Here is a 13,619-nt window from a genome sequence, read left to right as displayed (position 1 = left end):
TGCTGGTTCACATCTTCAAAGTGCCGGCTTCACAAAGCTGCAATGGGCTCAGCGTCACTCAGATGGCCTAGCTGACAGGTCTGCTTGAAGTTGGATGAAATCTTCCCTTAACAGGATCGGTGGCGCATCAGGGCGGCTGGGCTAATGGAGTAAAACTCCCCTGTTGAGTCGTGGCTCATCTCTTTTGCTACCGCCAGAATAAATTTCCTTTGTCGACATTGTCGTTGTTAGGGTAAAAGGTGAAAAACAAAGTTTAGGCAGATGGGTTGCCCTTCAAAGAGCAAAAAATTTAACAGGCACTCAGAGAAAAATACTTACACACAAACAGTCATAAAAACACTATTCACAGTAGCTTAAAGGTGGAAACCACCGAAATGGACATCACTGGGTGAATGGTTAAACACTAAGTGATTTCATGAAGGGAGAAGAGAAGTGATTTCAAAAAGGGAGTCACTTTTTGTGCTTTTATGAAAGGTTAAGTGATTTTATAAAGGGAGAAAAGAAGAGGTCCCAGAAATACCTGTTTTCAAGAGCAGAGGTGGCTGCCCAGAGGCAGCACTGGGCCTGAGTGAGGCAGTGGGCCCAGGCATCTACAGGTCAGCTGTGACCCCATCATTTTGAGGTATTTTTAATTTTTTTTCACAACTAACTTATAAAAATTACATTCAGTGCGCTGTGCACACCCCTGTAAATGAAAGGAAAAAATACAAAAGCACATTCTTCTCAAAGATGTCTACCACCTCACAGGTCACCACAGTGTAGAGTACATACAGTGAAACCCGTTTCAAAAAGCTCTAACCTCCCCACCTCATGCTTTAACATGGATGGACCTTCAGGACACTGTGCTGAGATAAGCCCGTCACAGGGAGACAAACGCTGCATGAATACACTTACAACACCAAGCATCTGAAGCGGGCAAAGCCACACACACAGGAAACACAAAGGTGGTTGCCAGCGGCAGGGGCACAGGGAAATGGGAGTCTGTGCTCCAAAGAGATGGAGTTCCACTTTTGCAAGATCACTCCAACTCAGGGTCTGTTGCCTGACAATGAGAATACAGTTAACATACTGAAAGGTCCACTTTGAAATAGCTCAGATGGTAAATTTCACATTCTGTGTTTTTTAACCCAGCTAGAGAACATTTACATCATTTTGTCGAAACACTACCAATTTTAGCTTTGTTTGAATTGTAGCTTTACCGTTTTGGAGAAACTATAGGCTTCAAGAGTGGAAACTGGAATTAGTTGGGATTTGGATACACTTCAGACCATTCTAATAAAAACTAGGGCAGCCACTAAGCGGTGACTGCAGCAAAACCACCCCAGGTGATGGCGATCACTTCCTTGTTTCTTAGTGGACACCATGGGGCTCTGCTTCCAAACAACGCTCGTACACCTAACAATATAAAACACTGACCCCTTAACCAAAACAAAAAAACAAGGTAAAATACAGAGATCGTTTGGGTTGATGCCCATTTCTAAAGAGAAGACAAGTAGTGCAAGGCTCAGGATTTGGGAGGGGCTGGCGGGTCTCCCGTCGTATTACCTTTGGGCTGGCTGTCTTCTTCCTGGCCCTGCGGTGGCCAAGATGTCTGGGTACCTACTGTGGTCCCAGACATGGAGTGCTGCAAGATTCTCCACAGCACCTGCCGCTGGGGGTTCTGCTGCTGGGGCCCCTGCTTAGGAAGGCAAAATATGACAGGCATTCTGAGAAAAATACTTACACACAAACAGTCATTGCAACATTATGACCACCAAGGTCTTACCAGGTGGGGGTCAACCGGAAGCAGCAGCATCCTCTGGGGCTGCAGAGAGCCTCCCCTTCCATGGGGATTCATGAGCGTAGTCAGCAGAGTGGTGGAGGCCGTTGTCTGAGTGGTTGAGGGTTGTGCGCTGGCACTCAGTGGGGCTGGCTGCCCGGGACCCGGAGTGTTGGAACTCGGTGGCACTGGCTGCTGGGGAGCAGGAGCTCTGGGTTGCTGCAACTGCTGCTGTGGAATCAGCTGATAGAGCTGCTGCTGCTGGGTGTTCAGAGGCATACTATATGGCCTCAACAGAGTTACCTGCTTGAGACCTGGATCATTTATTAAGAGGTACTGAGCAGCTACCTGAGAAGGAGGCTGCGGTGCAGTGGGTGCTGCATTTTGTGGACAAGCTTCTGAGGGTGGGATGTCGGGCTTGACTTCTGCAGGAGCCCAGGCCGGACAGCTGGAGCCCTGCGTGGATCTGGGACCACTCAGCACAGCCTGGTCTCCACCAACATGGCCACCTTCTCTAATGATGTTCCGACTGACACAGTTGGCGATGGCCTGGGTGGCAGGGACATTCTGTGATGAGCTGGTGCTGGGCAGGGTGGTGGCAAGAAGGTAGGTACCTTGATTCACTTCCACAGAGCTTTCCTGGGCACGAGCAGGAGCAGGAGCAGGAGTCTGAAGAGAGCTGCTGGCCTGCTGTGGAAGAAGACTGTTATGCGAGGAGCTCTGGCTGGAGCTGGAGGAAAGCATGATGCCTGGAGGTGGCTGTGTGACTTCCTCCCCCAGGACTGAAGCCTGAGCCACCACGGTCTCAGGTTGTTCTATGTCTCTCCCTGGGGAAGGTTGGCTGAGGCTGGCTGAGCCACTGGAGCTGTGGCACATCTGGCATGGACAACTGCCAAGGTTCTTCTGGACCAATTCCTTGGACTCACTGAACACTGAGTGCTCATTTTTGAAGTTCTGGAGGAAAGGCAGCTGTGTCTCACCTCTGACTTCTTTATCTGAACTTTCTTTTCCAGAGCTAACTGGATCATCAAGTGGCTTAACCGAGTCCAGCTCTGTTGTCTCGGGCAGATTGCCAGATTCCCAGTCAAATGCAGAATCATAGTCTTTGTCAAAGATTGGCCAGGTTGGGTCATCATTTTCTAAAAACTTCTCCAATTCTTCAGCATATTTCTCAACATCTGCTTCAGAAGTTATGTTAAAGTCACAGGGATTCTGTTCCCACATATCCACACAACTTTCTACATTACAAATCAGGTCATGCTGCTCACCTGCTTCACTTTCATTGGTTTCCTGGCACGAAGTTACTGGCCTTAGCTCACGAGGTGATGGAAAAAGAGACAGCTCCTCCTGCCCATTCAGAGAGGGGCTACAACACCTCTTGATGCCCCTTTTCATCGGCCCTGTAGTCACTTCTGCTCCTGATATAGGAGGACCTAGGTACAGTGGTTCAGCGGTAGTTAAAAGCAGTTGGCTCTCACGTACAACTTTGTCTTGCTGGGTCCATTTCTGGTTCTCACTGGTTTTGGACGGTTGGTCACAGGCGAAAGTCTTCATCGTTGCATGTAAGAGAACATACCTGCTTTGGTAACCAGGAGGCCCCGGGAAACTGGGAAATCGGTAGTCCTGTATTTCTGTTACCACACAGCCCCAGTAAAAAATGTTAATCTGAGAATCTTCCAGAATATCTTCCAAAATGGGAGGCAATTCTTCTCCATGTAAATAATCGAGTAATTCCCCTACCTCATAAGGCAGGTTAATGGTCTCCAAATATGACGAGCCCTTTTCCCCCTTGAGTATCACAGAATATCCCCCCTTTCCTGGGTATACGCTGACTAGTAAACACGCCAGCAACTCTTTCCTAACCAGCTTCTCCAACAAATTCACAATGTCTCTTAATTCCTCTGTAACCCCAGGCTCTTGTCCACCTCGTTCAACGTAAACGTTGTAAAGTTTCTCATAAAGAGATTTTCCCTCAGGAGACTGTTCCGTTTGAGGAGGTGTCTGCTGGGCACTGCCAGTGGCACACTCCACACCCTCCAAAGCTTGTTCTAAAGCTCGTTCCATTGTGGTAAAGAAGAGCAGCCCTGAAAGAAGAGAAAACGTAAGTGTGCCGAGGAACGGGCTGAAATCTTGTCTTAATATCGACCTATGGAGCCCATTCCCACTACAATCCTGAGAGAAGCGACCAGGCTTACCTCAAAATGGACCGCACGAAAACCGCCCTAAAGCAGCACTACACCAAATACTTGAAAGTTGTTGAAAGTCCACATATGGCGGCAGCAGCCATCACTCTGGGAGCAGTCGTCACGACCAACCGATCGCCGCTGCAGGCGGGACGAGAAAGAGAGGTGCGCCACCCCTGACGACTTCTCCACCCTGTGCAGCCGCCGTGCGCATGTGCACTCGTCATGCGCGGCAAGCGTCTGGCCTACGTGTCCACGCACTGCAGCATCGCGAGACCCGCAGCCCGCGCTTTTTGTGCCCGCGTTTCTCTCATGGTGGCTGTCCCGGGCTGAACCCTTTCTTCCCTGGTAACCTTAAAGGCATGCACGCCAAAACCCTACACACCAACCAAAATATACATTATCTTTCGATACTGTTTTAATTCATGACAGTTTTCACAGGAATGTGTTTGGCAAAGTCACGGAAGGCGGTCATTTCTTCCTTGGCGAGCACTTCACCGAGAAGTATTCACGGTTTCAGGGATCTTAGTCATCAGCGGCAGGGCTGCTCCTCGTGTCCATTACCAATTTAAGACACCCCAGAGAGTCCTTCTTGGGAGCTCTTGCCTACATGGAGGCTCGCTGTATTTGGTGAAAGCATCAGAAATCCTCCTCGAATCTTCCCGTCATCGCCTGCCTCAGGGTTTTCATAGAGATGTGCGTATAACATGGCATTCTTTTTTTTCGGTATCATTAATCTACAATTACATTAGGAACATTATGTTCACTAGGCTCCCCCCTTCACCACGTCCCCCCCCCACAAACCCCATTACAGTCACTGTCCATCAGCATAGTAAGATGCTGCAGAATCCCTACTCGTCTTCTCTGTGTTGTAGTGCCCTCCCAGTGCCCCCCCACTACACATGCTAATCGTAATGCCCCCTATCTTTTTCCCCGCCCTTATCCCTCCCTTCCCACCCATCCTCCTCAGTCCCTTTCCCTTTGGTAACTGTTAGTCCATTCTTGGGTTTTCTGAGTCTGCAGCTGCTTTGTTCCTTCAGTTTTTCTTTGTTCTTGTACTCCACAGTTGAGTGAGATCCTTTGGTACCTGTCTCTCTCCGCCTGGCTCATTTCACTGAGCATAATACCCTCTAGGTCCATCCATGTAACATGGCATTCTTATACAGAAGTACTTACCTTTTATTTCCCTAGTATTACAGTAAGGGCATTGTGTGTGTGTATACATATATGTGTGTGTGTATATATTTATTTTTATTAAGGTAACATTGACATACACTGTTATGAAGGTTTTACTTGAAAAACAGTGTGTTTACTACAGTCACCCATATTATCCAGTTCCCCCCATACCCCATTACAGTCACTGTCCATCAGTGTAGTAAGATGCCACAGAGTCCCTACTTGTCTTCTCTGTGCTACACTGTCATCCCTGTGACCCTACTCCCCCCAGCCAGCCACACCATGTGTGCTAATCATGATACCCCACAATCCCCTTCTCTCTCTCCCTCCTCCCCCACCATACCCCACCCCTCCCCTTTGGTAACCACTGGTCCCTTCTCAGAGTCTGTGATTTTGCTGCTATATTGTTCCTTCAGTTTTGCATTGTTGTTATACTCCACAAATTAGGGAAATCATTTGGCATTTCTCTTTCTCTGCCTGACTTATTTCACTGAGCATAATACCCTCTAGCTCCATCTGTGTTGTTGCTAATGGTAACATTTGTTTCTTTCTTATGGCTGAATAGTATTCCATTGTGTATATGTACCACCTCTTCTTTATCCATTCATCTACTGATGGACACTTAGGTTGCTTCCATATCTTGGTTATTGTAAATCTGTGGCAATAAACATAGGGGTGCATATATCTTTTTCAAACTGGGCTACTGCGTTCTTAGGGTAAATTCCTAGGAGTGGAATTCCTGGGTCAAGTGGTATTTCTATTTTTAGTTTTTTGTGGAACCTCCATACTGCTTTCCACAATGGTTGAACTAGCTTACATTCCCACCAGCAGTGTAGGAGGGTTCCCCTTTCTCCACATCTGTGCCAGCATTTGTTGTTCCTTGTCTTTTGGATATTGGCCATCCCAACTGGTGTGAGGTGATTTAGCACTGTTGTTTTATTTTGCATTTCCCTGATAATTAATGATGTGGAGCATCTTTTCATGAGCCTGTTGGCCATCTGAATTTCTTCTTTGGAGAAGTGTCTGTTCATGTCCTCTGCCCATTTTTTAATGGGATTATTTGCCTTTTGGGTGTTGAGGCGTGTGAGTTCTTTATGTATTTTGGATGTTGACCCCTCATGCATATATATTTTTAAGCATGTGGTAGGTGAGCGATACCGTCTGTGAATGAAAGTATTTGTTTTAAAAGCGGATTTCCATCTGAGAGTATTGAGAACTGTGATTCCAGGTGATGGCAGGCGATATTAAAGGATTACTACAACTGTAGACCACAGCTACAGTCCTAAATGTGCCTTGGGAGTGAGATGAGTGAGTCTCAGATCACTTAGGGGACATTGTTTCCCATTAACTTTGTGGCCTTGCATGCTATCAGCAGGTTTTGGGGGGACAGATTTTGAAAATCTGTTGGTGTTTATGTGCAGACATTACGATAATACAATCTTCATATTAAAGTCTCACAAATGAGAAGAATCCAAGACAAATTGGTGCAAGTCTTGAATTACACACTAGTATAAAATAAATGCAGTGTTTTTAACCAATAGCAATTATGGTAATTACATATGTAATAGATAATATGATTAAAAACTCCTTGACTAAGAGTTCCTTAAAGATGATCCTCATTCAGGAATAGACAAGAATAATTTTCCATTGGCTATCAGTTGTCTTTGGGCAAATGGGTACTTGTGGGGTGCCTCACGGGGCTTGAAATGAGTTCAGATGCATAGCTCTTTGAAGCGTCCTTCCTCATCTCTCTCCCTTCTCCTTCACATGCCCAAGTTTATGCTGAGTTTAAGACTGGATGGCTAAGTCGTATTTTGCTATCCAATAATTCAGATAGCTAACTTGAATAAAGCCCAAATTAGTGAGGCAAACATGAGCTCTCACCCTCAATCGAAGGACTAGCTTATTCTTCCAACTTGACTAGATGAACTTGGCTGCCTCCCAGATCCTTGCAGGCTTCTCTCCAACCTCAGTCCCATTTGCCCTCTGCCCTCAGGAATTTGCTGTGTGTTGGGTCTGAAGCAAGCATCAGTCTTTAGCAGGATTGCACTTAGGTGGAGAAGCTTGTTTGGAAGGGGAGCCTCCGCTTGCTTGCTGATCAGACTGAAAGCTTTCATCGGGTGTGAAGTGCTGGGCCAGGGATTGGGTCAGGTTATCTTCCTAGAACAGAAAGGAGCCCAGGCATTCTGCTGGCTGCTCCTGACCTGCAGACTAGACTTCCAGGCTTCTCAGCATGGTAGAGGAGGAGGGCCGGGGCCAGGGTGTACAAGTGAGGGGCTCAGGGCACCAGAGGGCAGGAGGTACCCACTCTCAGGACTGTGCAGGCACCACCAGGGGCAATGCCCTGGCTGCCTCGCTGCCTCACCTTGTCCCAGCCCTGGTGCCTGCTTCCTTCCCAGCCCGTCTGTCCCTTCTCTCTCCCTGGTGACTATGCTCAGAGCATAGTCACCAGGCCCCAGACAGACCAACCCTTTCAAGGTTCTGGGCACTCGCAAAAGGCTCTTTCCACTGCTGAGCGGCCCCTCTCTGCTTAGTCACCTGCCCGTCTCCCCTGCTCACCTCAGCTGTCCCTTCCTGACTTGCAAGAAGCGTGCCTCCTTCTCTCTGCTGCCCCCCAGAGCACACGGGCCAGGTGCTTTGGTAGAGCCAGGCTTCCCACAGTGGTGGGCAGCAGGGGGAGTGCGCCTTTTCTCCGCACCCTGCCTCTGGAGTCTCTGAGGGCAGAGACGACGTCTTTTACATCTTTCGTTGCTCACCAACTTGGTCATTACCTTACACAAGGTCAGCACCATGGAGTGAATGAATGATTGACTCCACCCTCTAGTTATCTCAACTCAAGATGCACAAAAACCTTGTCAAGTAAGTATTTTATCTCCAACTCCTTTCTTCTTAGAGCTGAGAAAGGTACGCAGAGCCAGGAGTTCCGACTCTGGTGCTATACCAGGCCAGGGTTTCTGATCCTTGGCACTCCGGACACTTGTGGTGGGTGTCCGGGTGAGGGGATGGTGGGGGCCTGCCCTATGCCCTGCGGGATGTTCAGCAGCATCCCTGGCCCTAGATGCCCATAGCACTCATCCCCTGTTGTTATGACCAAAAATGGCTCCGGGTGTGGCCAGATATGCCCTGAGGGGCAAAATTGTCCCCTGGTTGAGAACCACACAACTTCCCTGCTCTGTAAACCATGAACATGAAACAAATGCAGCCTCAGTGCTGATGCCCCAGCGTACCTCTCACTGCGTGGAGAGGCGTCAGCCCAGTCTGCCAGGGGACGGACTGCATCTTCAGTTGTTGTGCTGGCTGGGTCTTCAGTTGGCTTTCCCCAGAAGCATAGCCTGAGAAGATGGCTTGAGTGCAGGTAGTTATGTGGGTAGTCCATGAGAAGCACTCCTAAGAAAAGGGGAGCTGAGTCAGGGGTGGGAAAGAAGGCAATCAAAGGCATGTTCCTGAGCAGAGACTGCTGTGGACAACAGGCCCCTGCCATGGACCCTGAAAGATAGAGCAGAGCAAGCCTCAGGCCGTTGTACCCTTGAGGCCACGGAGCCGGGGTGTTATTCCCTGTCACTAGGGTTGCCAGTTAGGAGAGCCAGCCACCCGTGCTGATGTGGCTGGAGAATGCGCTCTTACAGAGTCGCAAGTGCTTGCAGAGAGACTGTCCTGTGTTTCGAATGGTGAGTGGCTCTGGGAGGTGCGTGTGGCAGGGCCTGCACCTGCTACACCTCTGACTGAAGGCAAGCAGGAGGTGCTGGCTCTTCCTTCTCACTGTTGTAGAGGAATGTGCTATGTAATACATCTGGGCACATGGAGAAGTAAGACTGGATTCCACCCAAGTGAAATGGACAATTTCATGTGATTTTTTGGTCAGCTATTAAAGCCAATGTGGCCAGAGATGGAGGTTGTGGCCTACTCCTTACTCCCCACTCACTGGAGGACCCAGGCCATCTGGCCACAGATGCACTGGTTGGGGCTGGGACCCCAGCTGGGTGTGCGCTATAGTCAGCCTGGCGATGCTTTCTGGGCTCAGCCTTCCCCTTCAACTGAGATCCCTAACTGCCTGGTCTTTCGACGAGATGAGGGCTTTTAAAAAAATTACTCTGAGTGCATACCATCTTTGGAGCCTTCCAAGCACATTAATGAGCATGCTGGCTGATTATAAGGACTCCAGCTGTTGCCCTCCCCTACTGCAGCCCCACACAGACATACATGCTGAGAGAACTCATGGCCGCATTAGGCTATGCTAGCTGAAGAAGAGAATTCAATTAATTGCAAGCTAATTGATCTAATATACAATTGGCAAACTGGTTTTCACACCCCAATTAGGTTTAGATACAGTTTTGCCAGCTATCCTCTTTTGCAGCTAAGTAGAGGTACCAGCCAGAGATCTTGATCCTATAGTTAGCAAGGCCTGGAGGAAGGTGAAGATACACTGCTTGTCTTTCTTACCTCTGGATAACACTGCATCACTTGTCCTGAGACTGAGGTCAGGGTCCAGCTATAGTAGAGCCATCCTCAGGGAACAGTGTAGCTGTGTGAGACTGAGCGAAGGGCATCTTGCGGCCTTTTATGGCGCTCTGTCCTTCCCCATCTGCTAGTTACCTAGTGGACCGAGGACCCTGAACTGTAAGTGCTATGCAGCATATTTATTTTCCCCTTCCCCTCTATCCCCTTTTCCGTTTCCTGAACTCTGTGTCCTCTTCCCTTTCTTCTACTTGGGCATCCTTTTACTGTTTTACTGAAAATGAATGAAACTGTATTTGTTCTGGTTTTATTCATCTGTTAAAGCTCATTGTACTTTCTCAGGTCAGTAGTCATACACTAAGGCAGGGTGTCCCGACCTCTGCATTTGTTCACATTTGTTGTGGGAGGGCCGTCCTGTGCATCGTAGGATATTCAGTAGCATCCCTGGCCTCTGCCCACTGGATGATGATAGCAGCCCCATCCCAGTTAAGAAAACCAAAACTGTCTCCAGACATGACTAAATATCCATGGTGGGGTATGGGGTGGGGGGGACAAAATGGTCCCTGGCTAAGAACCCCCACCACCAAAGGTATCATGAAACTAGGTCTGGAGAAGTGAGCAGCAATCCCCAAACCACACAAAACTTTACATCTCAATTTCTAGGGCAGTTCAAACAACAGATGTGAGTAAATTTAATTTCTGTTTTTGCTGCACTTACTATTATGGTTGGCCCTGAATTACCTTGGTAATGATCTAAATTTTCCATTGGAATTGGTTCATGAAAAGAGTCCCTGGTCCAGTGGGGGAGATGCAAAGAAAAATAGCTTTAAGTCTTTAGAAGGTAGACTAAAAAAAATAAACTAGCAGAAATGGTTTTTCATTCATTTGCCTGATAAACAATCATTAACCATTTTTATATTTTCTAGGTTTATTCAACAATCGAGAATCTTTGCCCATTTCAATAATTTTTCTCTGGTTGTCACTCAGTATTTCCCTTTCAGTGTATGTTCTCTCACCTTATTTTGTTTTCTTAATTTCAGAGCAACCTGGATTTGGTCCTTCTACCACTTTTCTCTATTTACAGCCACTCCTTCAATGACTTCATCTAGTCTCTGGCTTTAAGTACCACCAGTACAGAGATGATTTCCAAATTTATCTCCCCAGTCTGGACCTCTCCTTGAACTACCCTCTCATAATATCAAACTTTCTATTCAAAATCTCCATCTTGACACCTAATAGGAATTTTAAGTTGAATACATCTAAACACAACTCCTGATCTTCTACCCAAACCTATTCCTTGAGTAAGGAATTCCAGTGAGGTTTGATCAGGGAATTGTAATCACTACAAGTATCATGGAATAACATATTTATTTTTAGGGCTCAGACCTCACACAATTGTGGTAGAAGCTAGAAAAGGAAAGGTTTGGAAGATCAGAGAAAAGTCACTAGTCAGGGACTACAGAGAAAAGCTGGTTAAGAAGTCCATGAAGGTCTGTTGCCTCTGCATCTAGGGGTGTGCTTGATCTCACTGGAGGTCAGTGGAACAGAAAGTCAGGAAGAAAAGCTAGGCATGAAGCAAGAGAGCAAGGACCAACTGGAACCTACCAGGACTAGCTAGAATCAGTGAGGACAAACCCATGTCTGTCGCTTACTGCGTCTAACCTCGGTGGTACAGGTGACTTGCAGGAGGCATTGGCACCTGTTGCCATGGAGCTGCTCATGTTCCTAATCCAGGACTACTCGGAGGAGCTAAAGGAGGAGATCCAGTGGGAATTGGAGGAGCGGTGGGCCCAGCTGCTGCCAACCCCCCACCCCCAACAAGGGGAGCCAGTAGATCTGTGGTCATCTGTGTGAACTGCAGTGATGCCTGGCTTCCTGCACCAACCTTCAGAGAGTAGTGGCTGCTGCTTCATGTGCACCTTGCAAATCTCATGAAAACTTCTCTTTTTACTAGCCCTCATCCAGAACCCCACAGGGGAAGGGATTCTAGGAAACATAGGTCCAGTCTAAACCCACTGGCATGGTCTTCCCCATCTCAGTTAATGGCAACCCCATCCTTCCCATTGCTCAGGCCAAAAACCTTGGAATCATTCTTGACTCTGTTCTTTCTCTTCTTCCCTGCAACCAATCTGCTGGTGCATTCTGTAGGCTCTATCTGCAAAATCTATGCAGAACCCAGCTATTCCTTGCCATGGCCACAGCTACTCGTGTAGTCAGAGGTGGCATCACCATTACCTTCTGTGCTGCAGTGGCCTAGTTAGTCTCCCTGCCTCTGCCCTTGCCCTCTGTGTTTGATGCTCCACACAACATCTAGAGAAAGCCTGTTAGGACATGTCTGGTCATGCCACCCCTCTGCTCAAAACCCTCCAATGGGCTCCCATTTCACCCTCATTCCAGTGGCCTACAAGAGCCACACGATCTAGTCCTGGTTCCTCTCCATCACTCTCCATCCTCATCTTCCATTGCTCATCTCTGCCCTCGTTACACATGGGTCAGAGTTCTCCTTACTGCTTTCAAACACAGCTCCCACCTCCAGCTTTTGCAGTTGCTATTCCTTCTGCCTGTAACGTTCTTCGTGTAATATCGACATGGCTTGCTCCCTCACCTCCTTCAAGTCTTTGCTTGAATATCACCTTCTCAGTGATGCCTCACTGACCACCTCTACCCAGCACTCTGTCCCCTTTCATTGCTTGATTCTCTCTTTTTGGCTCTTAGCACATTCTTATGTACTTCATTTATTGTCTGCCCCCTTTAAATGTGAACTTCATGAGCTCAGGTCCTCATGCAAAGGGATACCCCCTGCCACCATTTTGTGCCTAAAACTGCCTAGCACATAGTAAGTGCTCAATAAATATTTGTCAAATAAATGGATAGATAAAAATAAAAGTGACCTATGAAGAGAAAATACATTCACTTGAAGGGTTATTTGGTGGTGGACAGGGGGTGGGAGGGCATGCAGGGAAAGAAATGGGGTAAGAGGAATATGGACTTCAACCATTTTTACCTAAGACTAGCCCTGCTTCTTGACACCAATGCATTTCTTAGGCCTATCAGCTGTGGGTATAGTTCTTAAGGGGTCTCCTCTCAGTTATCACAGGGAGGTCCCTCAGTAGTGAATTATTCATGCTCCTTGACTCTCATACCCCCCAGTTCCTACCATTTGGCCATTTTGCTGCTCATCTCCCCCTCAGAGCATTGCCATAGAAATTAAGAGGAAATGGAAGCCATTCAACTTTTCAACTTGTCAACAGTGAATAATTTGTTGGATTAATCAGTAAGATTTCTAGATGAAGGCTTTGAAATATTTCTGAATTTAAAATGCCCTGCTGGATGTTGGGGGACTGGTCACCTAAGAAGGGGTGGTGAGGCACAGATCCCCATTGCTGCATCTTCTGCCCACCCAAAGTTCAAATCACTGGTGAATATTCTTTGGAAATCCACAGACCAAACACCAAGGGCCCATAAAAACTGTCCTGGAATTCATTTTAGAAAGAACCACATACTCAGAGTGATCTCTTCAATGAGCTGCCCCAATCACTGCACACAGTCTCCCATTTCAAAAATGTTCACTGGCCCATCTTATTCTGCCTAGTGTTGGCAAGTAAGGGATGTTTTCAATTTCTTTCATTAATCTGAGTTTTCCTCCTGAATTATAGCAGATGATTTAATACAGGGAAGACATAAGATCATCAGAGTAGGCACTCCATAAATAGGAGCTATGTGCCACATAAGATAGGTGTTATGCTCCCCAAGGAAACAGACATGGGGAGACTAGCCAAAATCATACCTGGTGACCACTGGAGTCAGCCTTTGGAGCACACGTTTGTACCCATAGCTATTCATTAAAGTCACCTGGGGAGATTTTAAAACTAGCAACACATGGAACTGACCCCAGAGATTCTGTTTAATTGGTCTAGATGGCGCCTGGACAACCTTCACTTTCCAAAGCTTCCCAGAGGATGTGCAACCAGGATTCAGAACCAATACTTTAAAGCTTGTCTCTTCTACTCAGTTTGCCTCTTCTAGACAGCACCTGGTCTAATGGC

The 13,619-nt window shown here is 47.4% G+C and overlaps 1 protein-coding gene across 1 annotated transcript; it reads right to left on the bottom strand.

Moving 5' to 3' along the window:
* Positions 1-1,498: 1,498 nt before the first annotated feature.
* Positions 1,499-3,835, bottom strand: LOC108394623 (transcription factor SPT20 homolog). The gene is made up of 2 exons (XM_037026318.2): positions 1,766-3,835; positions 1,499-1,678 (listed from the first exon to the last, which is right to left on the bottom strand). Exons 1-2 carry the CDS (start codon positions 3,821-3,823, stop codon positions 1,505-1,507), a joined length of 2,232 nt encoding a protein of 743 aa, XP_036882213.2. The 5' UTR covers positions 3,824-3,835; the 3' UTR covers positions 1,499-1,504.
* Positions 3,836-13,619: the final 9,784 nt, after the last annotated feature.

The sequence above is a fragment of the Manis javanica genome, chromosome X (genome assembly GCF_040802235.1).
Source record: "Manis javanica isolate MJ-LG chromosome X, MJ_LKY, whole genome shotgun sequence".
Lineage (NCBI taxonomy): Eukaryota > Metazoa > Chordata > Mammalia > Pholidota > Manidae > Manis > Manis javanica.
The sequence above is the reverse complement of the archived record's forward strand: the minus strand, read 5'-3'. Positions and strand labels throughout refer to the sequence as shown.